Source organism: Charadrius vociferus, unplaced genomic scaffold (genome assembly GCF_000708025.1).
Source record: "Charadrius vociferus isolate BGI_N301 unplaced genomic scaffold, ASM70802v2 scaffold650, whole genome shotgun sequence".
In the NCBI taxonomy this organism is placed as follows: Eukaryota; Metazoa; Chordata; class Aves; order Charadriiformes; family Charadriidae; genus Charadrius; species Charadrius vociferus.
In genome coordinates this window covers 5,077,290-5,101,293 of record NW_009646736.1, presented here as the reverse complement: position 1 = coordinate 5,101,293, position 24,004 = coordinate 5,077,290, and the positions used below count along the sequence as shown (strand labels likewise).

Below are 24,004 nucleotides of genomic sequence, written 5' to 3'. Positions count from 1 at the left end.
AGCAGTAAGGTACATAGAGAGGAAAGTCTTATACATCCATTTCTATAGTAGTGCTCTAGCAATTCCAAATAGAGCAATCTACGTTGAGAGCTATTTTATGGTGACATCAATAGATTTGAACAAGTATAAGTATTAGCTTGCTCCACAGACTTCTAAATGTTAATTTTCATTGCATTAAAAAGAATAATTTGATCAAAATAAGATTTTTTTTTCCTTTCCTTTTTCTCCCCTGCTAAGCAAAATCCTAGTCCAGGCATGTCCTCTGTCTCCCCTTGGGGTCTTTGCCTTACATACCGTTCACAGAAGTGTATTAACAGTGTCACCTAGTCATAGCTTACTGGTCTTTAACACTAGCCATTGTGTTAAACGTGCTTGTTATGGAAGATATTTGCAATTTTATGTTGGGTTCCATTTAAAAAATAAAATGCCTCTGTGTAGTTGCTTCTGCAGTCACGCATCCAAGAGAGTTTCTTGGAGGTAAATAAAAATTAGAAAGGGGAATGTGTGGTATTTATTAAGGAATTTAAGTTTGGAGTGTTTAATCACTTAGATTGTATATTGTAAGTTTGTTCATTTTTGGGGGATGTGCTATAGACACCAGACATATGGAAAAAAGCAAACTTATGGTCAAATAGTACAGTACACACAATCTGTAGCTTGTGAACTTATAGGAGCTTATTTGGAAGAGTTTGCAACTGTGCTGAGCAGTTCTTCACAGCTCCCACTTAAAATAAACACTCTTTTTGAAGCCCAGAAGTAAGAGCAAATGACAGTCATTCAGCATATGCACAAATAATTCATAATGTCAAGTCTTGTTGAAAGTCTTGTTAAAGATTATTGACTTGAGATTCAAGATGTCTTTGAAAATAATTCCAAAATGACTTCTATTTTGGTTATATGAGGACCTAGCACTAACCTCCATTATACTAGTATTGTCAGAATATTGCTGCTGGTAAAATGCAATTGATATAATGTATAGATATCCACTACTTATATGTGTTTCTCCAGTGAAGTATATGTTCTAATTAAAAATGTCATTTTATAAGAAATTAGAAGACTGTCCGGGATTCTATTGCTTACTTTGGTTAATTTTATTCAAGAAAACTAATGGTGCTGGTTGAATGACCATTAATACACTTAGTGATAAAGCATCGTTTTCGTTCTATTTTCTGGATGTCATGTGCTGTTTTGTAGGTTACACCGGAGAGCTGTGCCAGTCAGAGATTGATCATTGTGTCCAGCAGCCGTGCCAAAATGGAGGTACCTGCTCGTCCAACATCAATGGATTCAGTTGTCAGTGCCCAGAAGGTAAACAGCAAAGACCTATCTAGTACCTCATACAAATTGGTGTTTTGTGGGGTGTACTCAGCTTAAATTTGCAGTTATATTTGTATATATATTTAAATATTTTTAAAATTGTGCCTTAGGCCATAATTGTAAGCAGTAAAAAAAAACCCAACCCAGACAAGAAATCTTTGTATAATCAGCAGTAGTGTATAAAGTATGTCAGGAGCTTAGTGTTTCAGTGTATGTGGCACAGAAATGTTCTCTCATTCTCTGGCGCCTCTACAGAAATCAGGCTCCAGCACTGTGAGAAAGGTGAATCTGAGGAGACTTAGGGTGTTGTCCAGTAAGTGTGTGAGAAAAGATACCTCCCTTGTAGTATTTACATATTTCTGCATAGGGGTCAGTTGGCTAATATGTGTGTAAAAGCGATAAGTCAAAACTAAAGGAATGATTTCGGTACCCCAGAGTTTTAATTCGTTCTCCTTTCTATTTGGACCTATTTCTCTCTCTGCATGAAAGCCTTTCAGTGGTGAAAGTGCTTCATTGGTACACGCTGTAAATGTAACAATGTGAAATGAGGACACTATGACGCTAAAGTGTATGCTTTCGTAACTGACAGGAATGGCAGATGCCTAAATTGCTCATAAAAAAATTATCAGGAGTGAAAGCTCTCAATTATGAAACCTTCTCTTAGTTATTTATAATTAAGATCAGAACCTTGAACTAATTATATTTCTGTTCTTACTTTATCTGTGGATGTTGGCTTTATTCTGTCAGGACCTTATGCTTGCTCTTTGATAAGTGTCTTTGATAAGTGTTCTGACAATATACACTTAATAATGGAGATTATTTGTGATTTCTTTAGATTGACTCCTTGCTTTTCTAGAGTGTCATGCTTTAAGGAGTGACCCACTTAACAGTTGTATTGAAACACAGACACTGATGTTTTGACAGCAGTACAGATCTTCCATTTGGAAGAATTTTGAAAATTGTTTGCCTTATAACTAGTAGCAAAATTCAGTGGGAAAATTGTTAGATGTTAGACTTGGTCAATAATTTACTTGTATTTTTCTTAGGAAATATGTTCAAGTATCGTTATGGATACTTTGCAGGAAATGTTCTTTACAATAATAAATGCTTGGAAAAATAGCTACTGGGATTTTTGGTTGGTTTGAGCTGCCACATTTGTGTGTGGCATACCTTAATTGCTTGCTCCTTATCACCTATTAATCAATGGGCTGACCACCTCTCAGCTGCTTTCCTGCCGCCATTTGAGACGCTGGCCATGGGACAGGCTCGCTGGTGGGCTGAGGTCCCTAGACGGCCGTGTCGCCCATCCCCTGCTGTGGGTGTGCTGCGGTGCTGCGCCTGCGGTGTGGTGCTTGTAGCATAGCTCTTCAGTGCCCTGCTGAAAGGCATTTGTGCCTCGGTTGCTGTGCGGGGTTGTGGCTGCCTTCCAGCTCAGGGAGCTCACGCCAGCGGCAATTAGCCTGTGAATGGAGCGGGGCAGGCTGCCAGCTCCTCCTGCCCGCGGGCCCTGGCACAGCCGCCGGCAGCGATGCTGCTCTTGCAAGAGCTCCAGCTGGCTGTGCCAAGGGCCCCGCGCCATTCCCCTCTGCCATATGGGAGATCTGGAGCACAGGAGAGGAAAACCTTCCCTTCATCTCCCTCCAGAGCTGTTTTCTCCAAAGAGAGCAATGGAAGGGTTATTTGATTGCCACTGCTCGATACGTAGCATTCTTATGGATAGCAGCTTTTCTGCTGCAGAAGAACCAAGTCACTTGCACCTCTCTTTTCTCAGCTTTACTTGTGTTTGGCTGTCTCTGTGTTGTGCCGCTCGGTCCCCCAGTCTTGTTGCCTGCTTTTTTTCTTGGATATTTGTCTTCTGCTTCATTCTTTGCCACTGATCCATATTTGTGTTTGATAAGTTTCCAATTGTTTTTGTTGTGTGCTCGGCTTTAAGTAGGCATATTTTGGCACTGTCATTCTGCTATCTTACTATTTAGGCTGTATGCTTTGCTCTTTTTCCTTCTGGGCACCTTGGTACCATTTTCTTAGTATTCTGGTATTTTTGTTTGTTGGCACTTCTGTTCTTATTATGTGTTACAAACCTGTGCTCCTTTTCTGCTTGGGGTCTTGAGGTTTTCTATGGTTTCTGGTTTTTCTTTAAAGAAACAGTGCGCTTTTTGACCCTTCCAGAGGAAAGAGAAAAAAATTACTTGGCAACTTCAAGAAGTACCTCTCTGCTCAGAGTCTTTGTTGGTAGGCAAACACGCTTTTTGGGTCACCCGTTTGAAACTTTCTGTGCAGAGTTACCAGTTCTAGTCTCCCAGTGTCACTTCTGTGTTTCTGAGAGCAGCCATGTTGTAGAGCAAGGATAGAACTGGGGGAAGAGCTGTTACTCTGATTGCTTATTTATATGTCTAACATGTTTATGGTATAAATGTTTTCAAAAAGTACTGGGGCAACACAAGAAAAATATTGTACTGAAATATATTTGCAACTCATGTTAGAATCAGTCTTTGTACATTGACTTGTACTATTTCCAATGTAGAAAAAGCCTGTGGAGGGGATAGAAAGTTTCAGGAATCACTGTCTGGACTGCCCAGGGTTATTTCCCCTAGAAAGAATAGTGTTGTATGCACCATGTCTGATTCTCAGTCACTTGGACATGACAAAGTCATTCTTAGGTTTGCAGGAACAAACGCCATCTTGTGTGCATGGTCACTATTCTTGAGTGAGACTGTGATAACTCAACAGTAGCCCAAAGGTTCTCTCGGACTCCCTAATAATTACTGTTGTTTCAAAGAGTGAATGCTTCCCATGAAGTTCCATAGCTGTGCTTCCTACTCACGTCTTCACCATAATGAGGGGAGAGCATTGGTGCAGAAGCGACACAGTGTGCCTGCAAGGGCCAGTGCTAGGGCTCTGGAGTAGCCTACTGGGCGTTTTAGGTAATAAGGTGTTGCTTTTCCATCTTGTTCTGGAAGATCTACTCATGCCAATGAGCTCAGGAATTCAGATATTTTGTGGAGGGAAAGAAAGGGTTGATTTAACAAAATATATTGTCTATATAACAAAATATGTTGTCTAAATTTACAAATGACTGCCTTTCCCATGATTCTTCTTTCTTCTTTTGAGGTATTATCCTCTCATAGAGGCATATTTTGAGAGCTTTTGTTTGGGTTTTGAAGAGATTTGGTTATTTTTGTAAATACAACAAAAGATAGTTAAGTGAAGATTGCAAATGCAGTCACTTGCAGATTTGCTATTTTTAGCGTGTCCTCAAATTTTCCATTTAAAAAAACCCTACCAAAACCCCATGATAGGTTTCTAATTTAAGTGAGGTCTCTCACTCTGCTGCTCTTCTCCTGCTGTGCTTAATAGTAATTGCTTGTTGAGAAGAAGCCTTTCTTTCTGTAGTGCTAATTCAGCACAGTGGGGGAAAGGTAGCCAAGGAGCTTATATATGTGTAAAAACCAAAATACTGGAGATATAATGTGATTAGTCAAAAAAGGGTAAGAGAAGATGGCAAGTATCACAAAGGGAAAAGAAAAAGATGGCAGAAAAAGAAATGAGATGGAAACAATGAAGAATGGTATCGAGATTGTGCATTTCTTTTACAAATGAGATCTGCGGTTCATGAAGAAGCGTGTGATAACTTACAGAAGGTGAGATCTGAGGCACTGAAAAAGCAGCCTAGATCAGATATGAGCATTTCATGATTATTCTTTAGACAATTTTATTGTTTTAGGAGCCCTTTAATAAAGAAAATTTCTTGCAGATCCCATTTTCTGTGTGATGTAGATTTTCATGTCCAAAATACGTCAGAAAATAAACTGTTATCTGAAGTTGTTGAGCCAACTTGTATTAAAGAGAAAATTGGATTTTATACTCAAATTTATAATGAAGAAGCTTAATCAATACTAAGGACTGAAGAATTCGTTCAAAATTGTGACTCTGTTTTTGTGAAGAGGGTGTTTGGGATGTACTTACAATGAGGTAGGGATCTTTGATCATCTTCTTTGAAACTTCATGATAATAAACATGCATTTAGCAAATATTACCTTCAAAAGATCATGCAAAGAAATTTCTAGGCATTCTAAAAACCTACACATAATAAATATCTGTCAACCTGAACAAAGATACTTGAAATTTATATTCAGAATGATTCCATAAATATCCATATCACTCTTAAATATCTCCTCTAATTTTCTTTCACTTAGTAATGTATAACATAGTACTGTCTTCACAGTAACATTAATTTATTTTATTTGAGGTACTGCTCATCATTTTATAAATTCAGTTACTTCATTTTCTTCAATTCACTGAGAAATTATGTACGTTCCCAAAGCACCCTGAAGTGGAATTCAATATACAAAAAGCTGGTTGGAATAAGCAAATGTAATTACAGTAAATATTTTAACAATGGAGAAACTATTTATCCTTGTTTTCATAACTATTAGATTAATTGAAATCTTTGTTAGAAGTTAAATAAAAAAGTGTATGGAAATGGTCTGATTGTATGATGAGGAAATGCAAGTTTCGCTAATCTGTTTCTTACACATACAAATTTTGTAAAGTTGATAGCTGAAAGGCTTGGTACTTGTATACATAGGTATTTTGTATATTTTAAACATTTGTAGAGCCTCTTCTAATTTTGCTTATAAGATACTATTAAAATAAATTGTTTGTGGAAAAGTGGTAGTTTTGAATAAAGGCAGATAATAGTGAGCAAAGTGCAGATCAGTTATTATAACAAAGAAATAAACTTCTGCTGCAAGATGTTTCTGAAGTTCTGTTACATGCAATTTTAATGTCCTGATGATGTGTACAGATGAACTGCATTCAGTGTTACAGGAAGATACTGATCTTTGACAAAAATAGTAAGCATTCAGCTGGCTAACAATGTGAAACTGGCTTGGATTCTTGGGATTTTGCTACTTTCTCTATGCTGAGTTCACCTGCTCTGACACAAGTGGCAGAAATCTTTTCATTCAGATTAATATATTTTTGAAAAATACTCCTGAGCAATAATGGATTTCATAGCCATCCTGTAGAAGGAGATAGAGAGAAAACAATGTTATGATTAGGAGTTTAACATCTAGATTACCTGAAATTCACATTCAGGTTCATTCACATGACTGATTTTCTTCTACTATTGACGATGTGACTTGACTAGCTGAGGGAACTACAGCTAGGCAACATGTTGAGCAAAAGTGCCCTGAAATACCTGCACGTATTTCTGGAAATACTGGAAAGCAGCAAGTTTATGAATGCTCTTATTGTGGTTTCTGTGGTTACAAAACTTAAGTTTGACAGCTATAGAAGATGCTAAGTTGTGATTCAGACATGTTGGTTTGCAATAGGAGCTAGAAGACGCACATTGTCACCGTGAATTTTAATTGACTGGGAGAAGTTATTTGCCTACATGAAGAATAGGTTAAGTTTCAAGGTCTTCACTTTTTCTGGGCTTCATTGTTCATGTAAAAGCTTTTTTCTGTATTATGTCTCACAGATTTGATTCTAACTCCTTTAGGTTTATGTGCAATAAACCTATTTATTATCTTGATTCCAGGAAACTAGGTCACACAGCTGTTGCATATGGAAGTTTTCCCAAGGTTACTGGTGATTAGTGAATGCAGAATTCTTCATATTGCCATAAGAGAGTTTAATTTACCTGAAGAACTTTTTGTGGTTAATTAAAAATTTTTATGGCTGTTTAGTTTCTGGTACTTTTTGCTAATCTAATTTTTTTACCTGGCATCTTCCCAAATTCCTCCTATGTTTAATAGACTTCTCCTTAATGCTTTGACGGGTTTATCCTATGTTCTTCTTTATCTGTTAAGACTTAGCTAGGGTGAATTTCAATCAAAATCTTACAATTATATTTTAATGATTTCTTGTTTTCTTATGATGAGTATCTTTTTTCCCCTTTACAGAATTCCAGTCAAAATCCATCAGACATCTCGTATTTCCTCATAAAACAATTTTCTAGGGAAAATAATAAATTGCCCATATTTATCCCTGCATTTCAAACCTAAGGTTTTGTAATCCCTAGCCCTAGCAATTCACAGGCTTAATTTTTGACATTTGTGTAATTCCTGGAATTAGGTCTAACATAAGATTCAGGCAAGTTGGTTGTTCTGCAGTATCTTCAGAAAACGTTTAACTTCATTGATTTGTACATGGCTCTTTTGCTTTCAATAGCCAAGTAATTAAAATCCCACCACAATGAAAATTCTGACTTTTATCCAGAGCTTTTCTATCTCTGAAAAAATGTTCTGATCTAGTTTCTATGATGGCCCTGGAGGACTGTAGCAATATATGAAGAATATCACCTGACTTCATACTTTTATTCTTCTTGACAACTAGCCAAATGGTCTAATTCGTGTAAGCACTAATAATGTATTGTGGTTTTTTAGCAGTATAAATCTTTTCCAATCTTGCTTTTCCCCTTTACCTTCTGCATAATGCTTTTGCTAAATTTTGCATTCAGATCTTTCAAATCACCAGTAGTATTTACATTTCAGTCATGTCCTTGTTACACCAATAATGACCTAGATGCAGGGTTGGGTTTGTGCTAGCTGGCTGAAGAACAGTTCAGGGGATATTTATCTGCAGATAAATAATCCTGATTTTTATTTTTTTTTTCTCCAGCATTGGATTCTGTTTTCAACCAATACACCTCTGAATTTGATTATTAAATTTATTGATTGCGTTATTTGTTTTCAACAATTTTATTGTTATGGACTTAAATGTACTTTCAGAAATGCCAAAGTAATAGATCTTCAATTCAGATGTGTAACTACTGTTGCTTTGAGTATTTTTGGATATTTAACTCGTACATAAGATTTAAACTTCCAGAGTCAACTAAACACATTTCACAGTGCAGTCAAAGATAGCACGAGGGCAACATGTTTTAGCGTATTTTAAATCTGCATATGTTCTTGAAGTGCTTTGTCACTTGAAACATTAGCCATCTGCCAGTAAGCTTCTCTTTGTAGGGAAGATTATTGCAAAGGTTGTGGTGAAGCAGCATTAGTGTCATTGTGTGACCTCAGACCTCCTTGATCCTTTTTAATCTGGTTTCAAAGTTAGTGTAGAGATTTCACCAGACTCATTGGCTCATCTCCTCCTGGTAATAGTTAAAAGTCCTTGCAGATTCTTTTAAATCTATCTCGGATTTTATGATAACAGTACAGGCTTTTATAATTTGTCAGCAAACCATTGCTGGAATTAGATTCTTGATTTTAGAGATTCCGTTCTTTTCAGTTTCTGATGGTTATGCAGTTATCATCTACAGGAGGGACTTCTAATACAGGATCCCACAGTATCTATTTTTAAGCTCTCCTTCAACACTGCTCTGCAGGTGGTCCTGATAAAGCCCACAAAGCAATCGGAGCCACAGGATAGCAAAATGGAGAGGGCAGAACGCTCTTGCCTGTTCTTTGCCTTTGCCCTGCCAAACCTGCTTTTCTTTCCCGGTCTATTGCTGAGTTACTTATGACTAAACTGTTAAGAGTTCAATCTCTAGGTTGTTTCCTTTTTATTACTTTTTGTTGTTGTTGTTGATTGGATTATTTTTTCTTTGGTTTTCATTACATAGCTCTGGCATAAGATTTATGAACGTATGAGGGAAATGTAGCTTTTTAAGTCATTTGCCCAGTGCCTAATATTTTGAGGATGCTCCTAAAACCTGCTGCCAACAGTGCCTAAGAATATCCTGGTTTTGTCTGGAACTCACAGGGCAGTTGTGGCCTTTCCATTTTTTCCTTAGTTACAATAGTCTAAGTTTTGTTAATTCTCTGAGTAGATCCCTGTAATACACTTTGTGTGGGTTACTCATCTTTAATATCTATTTCCTTTCTTTCTGATGGAGTTCACCGGGCTTTTGTGGATCTGTAAAAGATGAAGTTTGTCTCCTTGAGGGAGGCCTCAGGATATTTAAAATTAATTGCTGGTCTCCTTTTCTTTTTTTTTTTGTGTGTGTGTGTGTGTGTGTGCCGGAAACTTTAACGTCTTTAGACTGATAATCTTAGCTGTCACTCACTCTTCTAGTCTTGGAGCTCAGTCAAGCTGACAGATAGTACTCAGTTCCCTAGATCTTTCTGGCCCAGGTTTTCAACAAATCTAACCAATCAAGAGCAAACTATAGGATTTAAACCTTTGAGTAAATGTTTGGGGTTTTTTTTTGTTGTGCTTTAAAATGTAAATGATTCTATTTCTTATGCACTTGTTTTCAGAAATGCCAACTCATGATTACAGTGCTAGAACTACAGTTAAACAAAGTTAGTTTAACTCACCTGAATGTGAATTATGAATAATTAGAAAAGAAAGAAATGCCCTGAAAGTAACAGATCTGTCAAAATTAACTGAAAACTATTTCCTGATTAATTGTACCTTGCTTGAAATGTGGAATGACATTGTTTAGAACAAAAATATTTACTGTGTCAGTAAAAGGTAATGAGAAGCTGAAAAGTATGTATTGAATGTGGTATTTGGTCTCACTTTTGGTATTCACCATAAGCTTTATAAAATATAGGGATTCAGTTCTAATATATCATCTGCTTTTAATCCATCAGCAAGACTTTATAGGTAGAAAAACTATAGAAGTAAGGCTAAAAATCTGCTTCATTCCAACAGGGATAAGTTTTCAATATTAAGTGTTAATCCAAAGTGTCACCTGTCATTTTCATGCTCTGAGTTGTTGGCAGGCTGCTATATAACCGAGGCATCTCCTCCATCCTGATCCTTTCTTTCACCATCAGGCACATTTTGTGTTTTGTGGGATTTTGTTGTTGTTGTTGTTTATTTTTTTAATTTATTTCTCTGTCTTTCTGATGGAATATTTTTCAAATCCTATAATAGTTTTTCATGCATTTACTTATTTTCTTTGGTGTCTGAAATGTTACAATCTCCTGGGTAGCAGTGGCAATGTGGTCTATTCTTTGTCTTTTAGACTGGCACAACTGCAGGGGTTTATACTTTCTATTGGAGTAGATTGGTAAAGTTGGCTTGATGCGTCTTGAGTGGAGACTGGCCTCATTTGCTCCTAATTTCTCATTTCCGGTGATTAGTGTATTGTAATTTTACAAGCTATTTGGCAATGCAAGATATTCCATGGAATTTTGAGCCTGAAAAGTGGTAGTCTGTATGAATGCACCACATACTCATCAAGAAATATTAGAGTTGAATCAAAAGGACAGCTTGCTCTTTTATTTGATGGGGTGCTAGAATTTGAATGTTCTTTTCTGACTTGCTTTCAGTGCAATAACCGTGCTTCACATTGCTATATATGTGATCTATGTGTATGTGATAAAAACTATAGTTAGTATACTGCAATTTGTTTCAACGTTATTATTTTCTACATCTGATCAAAACAGCTCTCTTGCAAGGATATCCTTTTCTTTATGTTTAATTTTTACGTGGTGTTGCTTCAATAAATCATTGTCTCCCATGCTAATAAGAAGAATGTTCTTGTAAAAGGTAATCTTTTAAATTACCGAAGCTCAAGTAAAGTCACGTGCTGCTTTAGAGGTTGCTATTCTTAACAAAATGCAGAAAGAAAAATTAAAAAAAGGACAGTTTTGGCTTTTCTCTTTTTTCCAGGCTAGTCTGTTCCTCATCTTTAGAAAATGTCTTCTGCTTTTCTAGCCAGATATATTTCATAAAGTGGATAAGCACTGTCAGATTCAGTATTTTTGCACTTCACTGCCTTAATCGTATGGTAGCATGATTCTAGCTGAAACATCTTGTATCATACCTTGTTAATGCGTAAAATTAGTTTAATATATATATAGAAAGTCTGTATTTTCGTAATTTTCATAGAATAAAAAAAATTGATAGATACGTCAATGGCTTACTTTTAACTTCCTTTAGTTATTAAAATTGTATGCATACCGGAATGTTTACTTATCAAAACCATTTATTTCTTTTAGGGTTTTTAGGGACCTCTTGTGAAGACAAAATAGACCCGTGTGCATCATCTCCCTGCCAGAACAATGGAACCTGTTATGCAGATAGGCTTGCCTTCTCCTGCAGTTGTAGTCCTGGATTTACGGGACCTACGTGTGCTCAGCTGATTGACTTCTGCGCTCTGAATCCTTGTGCACATGGCATTTGTCGCAGTGTTGGAACCAGCTACAAATGCCTCTGTATCCCTGGTTTGTACCAGTTACATGTTTTGTAAATATAATATTTTTATATGTAGAATCCAACATATACTTCCTTTTTTCTTTTCAGTATATAAAACACATTAAGCAGATGTTCTATCTGTGTAGAGTAATGATAGGAATCTACACATTACATTTGGAAAATCAAAAATTGCAGAGTGAGCACTGAAAAGACCCACTGAGATCCATATGGCTTGGTTGATATCTACAGATCTATTATAAAACCGTAGTCTGCAGGGTGTATCTTTTTAAGGTGAGGTATCAGTGTCACTGAAATTACAAAATTTGGTAGAGAGAATGGAAAATGTGACACTGATCATTTGGGAAGGAGTGGAAGAAAACAAGGTAGCTGAACAAAGGTAGGGAAGGAAAAAAAAAATTGGTTACCCCAAAGGGTTTAGTTCTGCAATCCATGTTTACATAAATTGTCTCTTTTCAGAAGTTCCAGTGATGCCGCTTAGGTGAGCGTAGCTAGTAGACTCAGCTGGTAACTGTTTTATAATAGAGCCTAACAGTGCATGCTGTCTGGGTTATATTTTGCTTAGCTCTAGATTTTTTGCTTCATTGTACCAATGTAATAGAATATTGGGGTGCTTATAGCTCCGTTTATACTTTTCAGCAATGGTAATTAATAGGTGAAGTTGCAGTTAGAGTGAATGGTATCTTGTGCTGCGCAGCCGCTACTGCTTAAGCACTTACAGAGTGAAAACCAATAATTTTTGTTTCCATGTGGATAATTTTGGCACTTTTTAAAAAAGTCTATTCCTATAAAGCTATAAACTTGAAAACTGCAGAAGTTAAGGGGAAAATAAATCCCTACCATACAAGGGATAAGCTAAAGAGTGATATTGGATAGTTAGTAGCTCTACATATACATAACGCTGTGACGTGCATGTTGTTCTGTGCAGTTCCTGCTGTTTGCCTTGCCTGTGGGAAACCAGGTGTAATTCCCCTGCTCTTTTTCCTTCCTTCTCAGTTAGCAGGGTGTCAGGATGTGGACGTATCCTATTAATTGCCAGGGTTTCGCCTGAAGCAGGCAAGCACTCCTGTAGGTGGTGAGTCTGAACATTACTGACACATCCAGATGTTTTCTTTTTGGCCTGTGCATAGAAAGAAGTCACCTTCATTCTCTTCCAAAAAGAAGTTTCTCCTTTTTCTCCCTAGAAAGAAGCCCACAATCTGTTCCTAGAACACTTCAGATTAGGCTAGTAAGGCTTAGGACAAAAAGAGAGTAAAATAACTGTTTAATTTACTTCCATATATTATTGGCATTTTGAGGAAGAAAGATGTCACTGCTTCTTCTTCTTATGGCTTTAAAGCAAGGTGAAACACAGAGAACGCTCCTATTTTCCTTAAAGAGTAAGCTTTGATCTAAGATTCTGTAGCCTATGAAACTGGTATCTCATCTGAAGAGAAATTCCTGAAGACACGAGTTACCAGCTAATGTCTTTGTCTTGGATGGGATATTGAGTGCACACTTCAAAGCTTTGCTTTCAGTAAATGATGCATGTGATCTTCAAGAAAATTCCAGATGTTGAGAGTAAAGTTTGAAACTGCTTAAGGATGAATGCATTCATCACTTTGTAGGAATAATGGATTCATTTTTGACAATAAGCCATCACTCATTAAATCAATAAGTGTGGGAAGAACGGGTTTCTGCATTATGAATACCTCCACATAAGGCATCATGTTGTGTAGCAAGATTCTCACAGATGTATGCTATCCTGAGAGGGAGGCCACAACATGGTTGTGTTGTTTCACAGTTTTATTGAAATTTTCTTCTTGCAGTGTGTTTTGATTTTTAGAGTGAAGATGCTTTTAGTAATAGGTTAGACAACTGGCTGTATAGTACTTAGTGCAGTTACAAAGCTTGTGTGTATATAATACAGTTGTCCTGATCCAGAGCATGATATAACAGTGAAGTCTGTTTTGATGAAATTTTATAAAGCCTGTTGAAAAAAGGTAATTTTTGGAACTCAGTTCAGTGAGCAGTCCTAAATTTTCTAGGCGGTCTAGCTTTCTTACATTGATTCTGATAGGTCTGAATTTAACTGGTATAGAAAACATTAACTTTCTGTGCATTTTGTGTTGAGTTGTTTCTCCACCAGAATGAATTCGTTTTATTTGTGGATATGGGGAGTTGGTAATGAAATCTACTAACGCAGCATTTTTAGAAGGTGTCAGAATCAATCACTGCTATTTAGAGACACGGAAAGGACCATTAGAAGTTGTTTTTTTGGAGTGGTACTCACAAATAAACAGAAGCTAGTGGAAATTTGTACTTTGGATTTGACAGATTCATAATTAAATTACATACGTCTTTATAAAGGAGAAAAATATGAAAGTAAAATGCAGGCAATACGATAGTGCTGTTATCTCATAATTCATTTGTTTTCCAGCATATGTGAATTTATACATACAGAACAATAAGAATCTCATGTAAGAGCTTTAACCATTGAGATGTATTAACTTATATAAAAGAAAGAAAGAGCTTCCATTTGATAGACAGTTTTTCAGGAAGCACCCTCAATTCTGCTTGCAGCTTTTCAGAAACCAGAGGGTAGGTAGTTTTTTGTGGCAAGATACGTCCAGATGTTTAAGTGACCTCAAATGTTTTCTGCTCCGATGTTTCTGTGAATGGTGTGGGCAGTTTGCATCTGAACAGAAGAATGGCGTTATGTAGTACAGAAGAGTATTTCCTAACATGTGGTTTGTTTTATATATTTCAGGAGGTGAAGATGATAATTCTTTCATTACAGATTTCCAGTCTTCCTTTTTGAAGTGTTTAATTGCTTTGCTGTTCATTTGCATAATAGAGGAATCCTTAGAGAAAAGGATTGGGTATTGAGATGAAGAGTAACAGGCCTAATCATATTTAAATAGAGCTAGCATATCCTGTCTTATCGAGAGCACAAACTAGAATTCATATCAGTTGATAATTAGTTTCATGTCTGACAAAATATCTTTTTGATTGCAGGTAGTTGAAATTGCCAGGTGCTCTTTTCTGAAATTCATTTTTAGAACTGAGGATTTAATAGTTTAATATTTACACCTTCATTTTGGATATTCTTCTGCTCACCCAGCCCCCAAAAGGACTAAATGGCCGAGGGAGTGAACAGGAAAAAAAAAGGTTTGAAATTAAAAGCACTCAGCAGGTAGGAATATGAGAGTTACTTGGCAGCATCAACCTATTCCTGGACTGGCTAGCAAGTATTTTGTTAACTTGTTCAGATTCATGAAAGAAAACTGCTGTTTTACTAGCTAGTGAATAGTACAAGCAGTTAGGGCATAGCCAAGAAAATTCTCGACAGAGGATGGAGAAGCTATTGAGATGAGGAGCTGCCTAATGATGGGCAAGAAGGAGTGATCAAAATGTATCAATGTATTTTTGATCTTTAGGTGATTTTAAATATATGACAGAAACCACAGTTGACTGAAAAAACACCAGAGATTGGTGAAGAGCTTTTTTTAAGAATACCAATGCTGTGTATGCTCTGGGAAGTTCTGCAAAGAACTGTCAAGATTCAAATGCTTTGAATTATAGAAATCAAAACACAAGAAGAGATATTCTACCCGTGTATACATGATGGCAAGATACATCAAGTCAACAGAAACCTGAATTTCCCAAATAGTGTAAAAGAAAATTTCTTCTAAATTTCTGGTGTAAAAAGGGATCCAGTTTCCAGAGTGGAGTGTTGGGAGACGTCCAGCGTAAGTGCCCTTTCCCGAGTCGTCCATGGTAGGAAAAACTGGGCATTTCTTTTTCCAAGTAGGCCAGGGAGATTTTAATCTTCTTCAGCACATTCTTTGCCTGTGGTTCAAACAACAAAAAGCTGGTTAAATATTCTTGGGCAAATAAAAGCTATTTTTCTGAAATTTGTCGCCTTAACTTGATTAGAAGTTGTTGGTTAGGTTGATTCAAATTAATTGCGTCACACAGGACTTAAAAGTAGTCTCACATGTCTCATGTTATAGAAACTTATTTTTATTTAAATAATATTTGTGTATTTAAAAGTTAGCCAGATGAGAAGCCCTAGAGGTTGCATCTGAGACCATATATGGTACTTCTTTAACTGAACTCTTTTGTGTTGCTCTGTGTGTGAAATTGAATGGGAATTATTTAAAAAAACAAGTTCTCTTTCCAAAAAAATTTGTAGACTGCAGTAAACTTCACTTTTGAAAATGACAACTTCTTTTAGAAGGACTTGTCTCTACAAATAATATTACTTACTTCATATCAAGTTTGTCATTAATCTGTCAGTATTTTAAAAACTTGGATAACTCATTTCAAAAGATCATTAAAGAACTGCACCTAAGTGGTAGTAAGGTAGGAATAGTCAGAATTGTTTGTTTTCTTCTGTTATGCCTTTTCATTGTTATGAACGTACCATTATGTTTTTTTTAATTTATTTTTTTTTTTTAACCTTAGTAGCAGGATTTGGACCAATTACTTCCAGAGACTTTCCTCATGAGTTAAAGGCATAGTAGGTAAATGGGAGTCAACTTTGTAGATCAGCATTTAGAAGGCATCACAATAAACACTTTGTCAGTGGTTTGAGTACTTATTGCGTGTAAGGCAGACAAGCTATTAAACTTGAGGATTCCTATGTTCCAATTCCTAAAAAGCCCCCTACAGAGCATGGCCTAACACGTTTTTTGTATCTTCATCACAAAGCAGTTTGATAAGGTGGATGAGTTATGTCTCTGGTATATTAAAAAGCTGGAACCTATTTAAAATTTTGCCTGCAGACATTTTGATGGTCTCTGTTACAATTACTTGTAAAGTGGATGAATAAAATTTGTGTGTAGTTTAGTAACATTATTGAGGACTAATAATAAACATACTGAAATACATAAAGATATTACCATACATTAGTAGGAAAGAAATGATTTCTGCCACTTGACCCTGAGGCTTTCTGGCTTGCAGGCTTTCAGCATCAGTGTCCCAGCTCCTAGACTACTGACTTCTTTGTACAGGAGTCTTTCATTTTAAGGCACGCCCCTGAATTCATATACATTTTTTTATATATATGTTAATGGTAAGTTTATTAAATGACACTTTAGAACTCTCTTCCATATTGGTTATATAGTGTATCTGAAACATACTGCTTTAAAAACTTTAGAACCTGCCACTTTTTTTTCTTTTGTTCAGTTCTAGGATGACATGTACTCTTTTTTTGAGGTATTTGGCAGAGGATATAATTTCTTATTACAGAAGCAAAGTGCTGCAGAGTTTTGCTTATATGTGTGACCTGAATGCCATCCTTCCTTTACACACTGTTTCTACTGGGAGGCATAGTGTCAGCTGGATTTTCATCTGTGGTACTTCTGCCTCAAAAATTAAACAAGAGAGGAATTATGTAGTTCAAATTAGCCCAAAGTCTGTGAAAGTCTCCTTGCTTGGTAGGCATGGTTTCCATGCTTTTTTGGCCAGTACAGATTTGAAGACTGATAAATAATAGTTATTATACTTGCATGTCTGCAAAATTTGTGGAACACACACAACCAGGCATTTACTACTAATTTTTTTTTGTGTTTTGACTTTCATTGTGAGCATTGTTAAAGATAACCTACATCTAATAGCTTGTGTAGAAAAGCTAATTTGTATAAGTTAACTTGGAAAGCAGTCTAATAATTTTGAATGTTCCTGTTTCCAGAATGGAAGGAAAAAACGTGTAAGTTATTTCTAAGTTGAATATACTTATTTTTCAAATGTGTGCTGAGAGGGCTCTGTGGAATTCAAAAGCCTATGCAACAATACCTATTTCGTGTTATGTGTATGATTTCATCAATTGCACATGAAACTTTACCTTTAAATCTTTAACTACATGCTTACGCACCCAAATTATTAATACTTATTATCTGGTCCTTTACAGGTAACAAAGAAATATCCAGTGTTTGGACATTAGATTCATCATTTGTGATGTGTTTTCATGCTCAGTCCATGTTAAAGAACTAATCTTGATAAAATTTCTTGCATGTATGTGTTGGTTTTCTCATCTAGAGGCTGGTTCATGAAACCAGTGGGATCCCATTGTGTCTGTTCATAGAATGTTTATTTAGGTCCTGAATCCCAAAGCAGTTTCTTTCTCCTCTTAAACTTTTCCCCTCTTTAGGCTCCATTATTTTAATAGAGCTTCTGTTATCAATTTCAAGTGCAAATATTTAATATATTCTTTTTAATTTTGACTGGCCCAAAGTGAAGAAATCTATCTAGAAATTGAATAACTTAATATCACAGCAAACTTCTGCATTTGGCTTTCTTCAAGGCATAGGGGTATGAGTTTGACACTGCAAAGCACATGTACAGACATTAACACCTGCCTTCTACTTTATAAATATATATGATAGCACATATAGAACATCGGGGGGGGGGGGGGGTGGGGGGAGGAGTATCAGAAAAAATTCCACAGGGTATGAAGACTGGTGGCAACTTCAGAAGCAGTACTTTGGAGTATGTTTCCTCTGTGCTTGATTTTTTGCTCGTGTAGCTTAATAGATGGTTATAGGAGCGCAGGTTTATCTCAATGCCTTTGCAGAGTCAAGTTCAACATTTGTATGTAGCAGTAGCAACTTTTCTTTTCTCTGTCTCTTCCTTTCCCACATTTTGGAACTGGAGCAGGAAATGCAAGCTCTGGCAGAAGTGGCTTTAGGTTAATTCCAGTTCTAAACTGTCTGTGAGCCCTTTATTGCTTCTGTTTCCTCATCTTGTTTCCACTTCTACATTAAGACAACCCTCCACGCAATCTGGCCGTGGCTGGTAAGCGTGCCTTCCTGCCATCTGGAGCAGCTCTGCTGTCTCTTATTTAATCACTATATAAGCTCAGACTTTAACTGAACACATTTATTTCTTGACTATATAACATGCAACTGTTTTAGTGAGCAGCCATATATGAACTGATGCTGTTTCCTGCAGAATAGAGCTCTCTTGCATTGTATCCCTTTATGCCTTCCCATAAAGTTGGGATTTTTGTCCTGCCTTGATTTGCCAAAGTGTTAAGTGTGGAAAAGCCTAGGGAATCACCATTGAGGAGCTAGTGTCTAAGAAAGCCTCAAAAGCTTTCAACTTTGTTCTTTATTGATTTATAAAGGGAATAATAAGCTTCTCTCTCTCCCTTTTGTTAACCTGATAGTGCAGATATTCTCAAGAAGGTGACAAGCACTGCTATATCTTTTGCTCTTGTCAACTGCTCTCAAAGGCTTTGACAAAAACCCATGGTTTCTCATCAGCCTGGGTGACACAGATTGTGCGTTCTCTTTCATGTTTTTTCCCTTTGCAGTTTTTAACATACCCACGTGCAAAGACCGTGCACCTTGGCATGTAACTGTCTGAAGACCATGCCAGAGAGCATCTGGCAAATATCCTGGCCTCTTCAAGGCAGCCTCCCTGTTGCTTAAGAAAGAGAAAGACAGACTTGGGAATCCAGAGGAGAGTGGCAACAGATCTGCCCATGCTCTTGTAAAGACCAGGCAGAAGGACAGTCATATAGAAGGAGAATAGATAACATATGGACATCTTTATTTTAGTGGGGTTTTTTTTAGCTTCCCTATCCATTCCCCAGTCTCTGAAGAGAGCACATCAGAATGGGACCATCATTGGCAAGTTCTGCTTGAGTTCATGAACGTGCTGTTATTGAAGGCATATCCAAATTCTAGTGACCTGGAAAAAAACAGGTTTGATAATATTAGTTACCCTTTCTGAAGCTGCAATGTCCAATGTGTTTTTTCCCCTGCTCAGAACAGAGCAGTCGGAGAAATGCTGTTAATGTAGGCATTGTTTCTTTCTTTCTGAATACATCCACAGAAATGTTATACCACAAAAGATGCAAATAGCTGTATTAGGCATCGCTTGTGAACTTACAAGCAGCAGTATCGTAATGTTTCTAGAAAGAGAGGAAGTGACTATACTAGAGTCTGTTATTCTGAAGTTATCTACAAAAAATTCTTCTGTTTCCATGTAAATTCTTTAATGAAAACATAAAAATTATTTATGTGGTCATTTTGAACATATATATATGAATTCAGGATAATAGATGGTTTATATATGAGTATAATTTAAAAGTAGTAATACAAAGAGAAACGCTTGTTAAGAATGATGTGGTGCCTCTTGGCTCCACGAGAAGAACCACGCCGTTCCCTCGGGACCTGCTCCCCCGGCAGAACCTTCTCCATCGCAGCAGTTGCAGCAGGAGGCGGCTGCTGGCACCAGGGTGAGGACGAGGAGGGTGAAATCGTGTGTGGGCGAGATCTGCCCTCTCGTGGAGAGAGAAAATATCTTTCCCTCGGTGTGTGCAGCGTCTGGCAGCGTGGGCTGTCTTAATACTAAGGAGGTGATACGATAGTTCATATTGATTTTGGAAAGCAGACAACTATTCAGTCACAGACTTCCCTCTGCTCCCTTTGAAAGGTGAGAAGTGTGCAAATCATGGAAAACGACTTTTTTTTTCCCCCTTAAAATATCTAATTACATCTGTGTTCAACACAGGGAATTCCCATGTATTTTTCTTTTAAGTTTTCTGATTTTGATGATTTGTATGTTGGCTACAGATGTCACTACATAAGGATATTTACCTTCATCGTACACGAGATAAACTTCATCGTAGGTAGGCTAATAAGAAACCCCACAACATTTAGCATAATTAATTAAGTATTGCCTGGCTAACAGCTTTGGAGAAAGTGGTTCTGAAATGTTTCTTAATAAGCTACTAGTCCAACTAACTATTTATTATGAAAAGACAATTTTTTTTTTTTTTTCAAAATCAAATGGATAATATTGCATATACATCTTGTGTAGTACTAACGTCTGTTGTATCTTCACACAGTTTTATTTTGAATTATCCATTGGGGGGGTAGGGGGTGGAAATGATGTCTGGAGGTGCCATTTGTCCATTTTTTTTATGGTTCTGTGAGAATCGAGACCAGGAGAGTGAATATAGGTTACCACTTACTAAGAAGAAAATCTGCCCCTCTCTTTGGCTCTTTGTTCATGAAAGATACCCTAATTTCATGTCTATAAGTTTTGCTACTAAATAGAGATTATCTGAAGAAATACAATCATACTGCAGAATCTACACTTTGTATTTTAGACCTTTTTCCTGGCATCTTTATTCATGCCCATGGCATCTTTGTTCAGTCTATGCTCATTCATCTATTGCTTTTATAGCTATATGTAATAAGTAAATCAAGATTTTAAAAAGCATATAAACACTCTTCTAATGCAAGGTATTATATTATAGATTACAAGTACGTGTTCCTGGTATTGTATCACACTAATAGGAGGTCAAGGGGAGTAACAGCTATGATAAAGAAGGTTAAACATTTAACTGATTTAACCAAAATTAATCCATGGTAGGGGTGTGGGATGAGTGTTTTTATGTACTGTTAACATACCATGACATATCTTCTCTGTATGACCGTTCTTTGTGAAACAATACTTTTAGTATGAAAGCACATGTGAAACTGCTTTTTTAAATGTGTAATATAGACCTTCATCAGAATGAAATTTCAAGAACATTGAACAAAGGTGACAAACAGAGTTAAGATTTTGTTTAAAACAAATAAAAAAATTTCCCAGTCTACACTGTTTTCAGTACCAGGCAAACATTATAAAATAACAAGCCAGCAGGAAAAAGTGCGCAGTAACCACTGCATACAAAGTGTCTCTGGCATTACTCTGTGGACAATAGCATGGGCTAGAATTTCTATCCTCACCTTTTCATGGATGGATAAAGAAGAGATTGTGCTATAGTTTCATGAAGCCAAACCATTTACTAAAACATCTGAAGCACTAATTTGTGCTAATTATCTAGTCAATTCAGTTGATGTTAACTGTGTGGTCTTTGGTTTGGTGGAGTGGGAGGTAGTCTGTGTGATGCCCCAGGTGGGATGCTGTGACTTGCAGTGATTAGCAGCACGTAGCTAACAGCTGAAGAGATGTGGAAAATGCAAAGGTCTGGTCACTCAGTTATTTGTTGTAACTTCCAAGAAGCAGGTAAACATTATGAAAGATGCACGGTTTAGTAGAAATAGATGTATTATTTGTATTTGTACTTTCAAAAAGGTAAGAACATATTTCGTTTAATATATTAATTTCTGAACCCTCCTCTAAAGGTAATTTGGCTCGTTATGAAGCACTCCCTGTGCCCCCAAAGCAGTGGGAAACTATTTAGAGAGACTCGAGCAAATTGCCTGGTTCTTTTTTCACTGGTCAAACACACTAGCAGTTCTACAGTTCTTCTGTGCTAATGCTGGTCTGTCAGGCAGAAAGCAGTACTTAAGGTGCATTTAAATGCATTATTTGTACTTACTAAGCATTATGACCAATCTATTCTCTTTTTTTTTTTCTTGTTGATGTATTAATTGCCTATAAATTTAGACATTGTTTCTGGAGTTGGAAAGCCCCTACCTTAAGATAGAAAAAGAAAAAAAAGAAAGAAAAGGGAAAAAAAGTGAAAAGAGAGAGGAAGCTGTCTCTTAACAAAAATGTAACCTAGGTCTATTGAAGAGTAATTAAATAAGCTTCTTGGTATAAAATATAATAGTCTTTAAAATGACCAGGCATGTGAGTCTTCATATTTAATACCAAGTAACCAATATAATCAGGCAAACATATTAGCATTACAGCTAGTTTATTTCCACTGTTACACTATACCAATTTATGCTGTTACTTAATATGATTAGGTACTACTTTGAACTGATACACTATATCTAGAAATTTCAATTTCAACTGCTGTTAAGACTGATGATCGTATGACACACTAAATAATTAGAAAAGTGCTATTTTAAGTGGATTAACTCCTTATTTCTTACCTCATACAAATGACTCAGTGGCCATTAGTGGGTCTCATGGCTTTCCTGTTCTTCTACTTTCTTTGTCTGCGTAATCAGACCATAATACCTGTCTATGGCTTGGGAATATGGTAAAAATTAAGTATCTTAATGCTTCCACAGTATTTTGACATTGTACAGCATTAAAGTTAAAATACATTGTCATTCTAACTACTGTTATACAATTATCACCACTTAGATGAAAGGTGGCTTTGATGCAAGGATGTGAGGAAGCTAGGAGATACATTGACACTCGTTCATTCATTTTTACAATCAGAGAGTGGTTATTCACATTGTTCCTGGCGGACTTGGTCACCAGCCTGGCTGTGGTTTATCGCAGGGGCTTCTCGCAGAACATTGTGCTTCCAGGATTTTTTCTGTAATTTCACCTGGGGAGCAGAGGTCCTTAAAATCAATGTCTTGGCATGTATCTGTCTGCACATGATATTTCAGTTAGCAAGCATCTGCCCACAGTCTATAGTTGCTTAATTGTTAATTTTTACTGGGATGTGTTTCACAGCTCGTTTTGTTTCCTCTTGGTGTGATTTAGGTTACCATGGCCTTTACTGTGAAGAGGAATATAACGAATGCCTTTCTGCACCCTGCCAGAATGGAGCCACCTGCAGAGACCTCGTCAATAGCTACGAGTGCGTGTGCCTGGCTGAATATGAAGGTAGGATGGGGTTTGTTTTCTGAATAGTTCTATGTAGTTTTCATGGTAGGTTCTGTTATAAACTGAGATATACAATATCCTTCATTGAGCAGAAATAAAGCCCACATCTAAAATTAACAGAAACAAACTTCATTGTACATCCTGATCCCATAATCTTTATTCAAATGAGTAGTTCAGATTTAGCTGGTCTGTGAGGAACGCATGTCCTTGTCGGGGGACAAATGGCTTCCCTCTGTTCTTCTTAAGTGTACTTTTTTTCTGCTGTTTTTAAGATACGTTAGAAAGCGATGAGTTTTTAAAGGAAAGCATAACTCTTAAATAAAATTTTTCATCAGTTATCGTTAGGAGTCATTACATGGAGGCCCTTCCAAATAATTTTTTTATTTATTTTCTCCAGTGAATTGAGTTAAAAACATAGTAATAAAAAATTAGTATTTGAAACAGATGAGCAAAAAGGAGTAAAAATGGAAGTTTAATGTTGATTGTTCTTTTAGAAGACCATAAAACTCAGATACAGTAGTAGCTCTGTGACTGCTTTCCCATGTTAACTGCAGCTATTCCTAGATATGTTCGAATGGAATCAGTCTTTGGAATTTCTTAAGTAATTTATAAAATAGAGCAGAAAATGTGTTTAGCTACATCATTTCCCTTGCAGTGGATTTCAGCTTTACACAGAATAGCACATATCAGCCGTTTGTGACATGTCCTTCTGTGGAGGGCTAAAATGATACTTTTTTGTGTATTCTGTTTCAAATCATGCTGTGAGAACATTTTGAATGTAATTTTATATATTATTAATATTAAAAAATATACATATATTTCATAGAATGACTATGTTTTAAGGAACATTACCCCAGCATTTTCTCATTAAGCATATCAATCCTTATCTGTGTTGATAAGTAACACTCACTTAACATCTGCTTGAGGCTAAATATGTATTTCATGCTGGTGATTGCACTGCTCTTTGACAACAGATACAGAATTCATCATTTTAGAGGCCCGGTGAGGAAATGACCCTCAGCTTTTCATGACAGTTTAAAGA

General features: G+C 36.6%; 1 protein-coding gene across 1 annotated transcript in view; it reads left to right on the top strand.

Moving 5' to 3' along the window:
- Positions 1-24,004, top strand: part of DNER (delta/notch-like EGF repeat containing) — an 87,536-nt gene that overhangs the window by 46,993 nt on the left and 16,539 nt on the right. Inside the window, exons 8-10 of the mRNA XM_009890313.1 lie at positions 1,195-1,308; positions 11,229-11,453; positions 22,840-22,962. Of these exons, the coding sequence (XP_009888615.1) occupies positions 1,195-1,308; positions 11,229-11,453; positions 22,840-22,962 (462 nt within the window). The remainder of the gene's footprint in view (positions 1-1,194; positions 1,309-11,228; positions 11,454-22,839; positions 22,963-24,004) is intronic.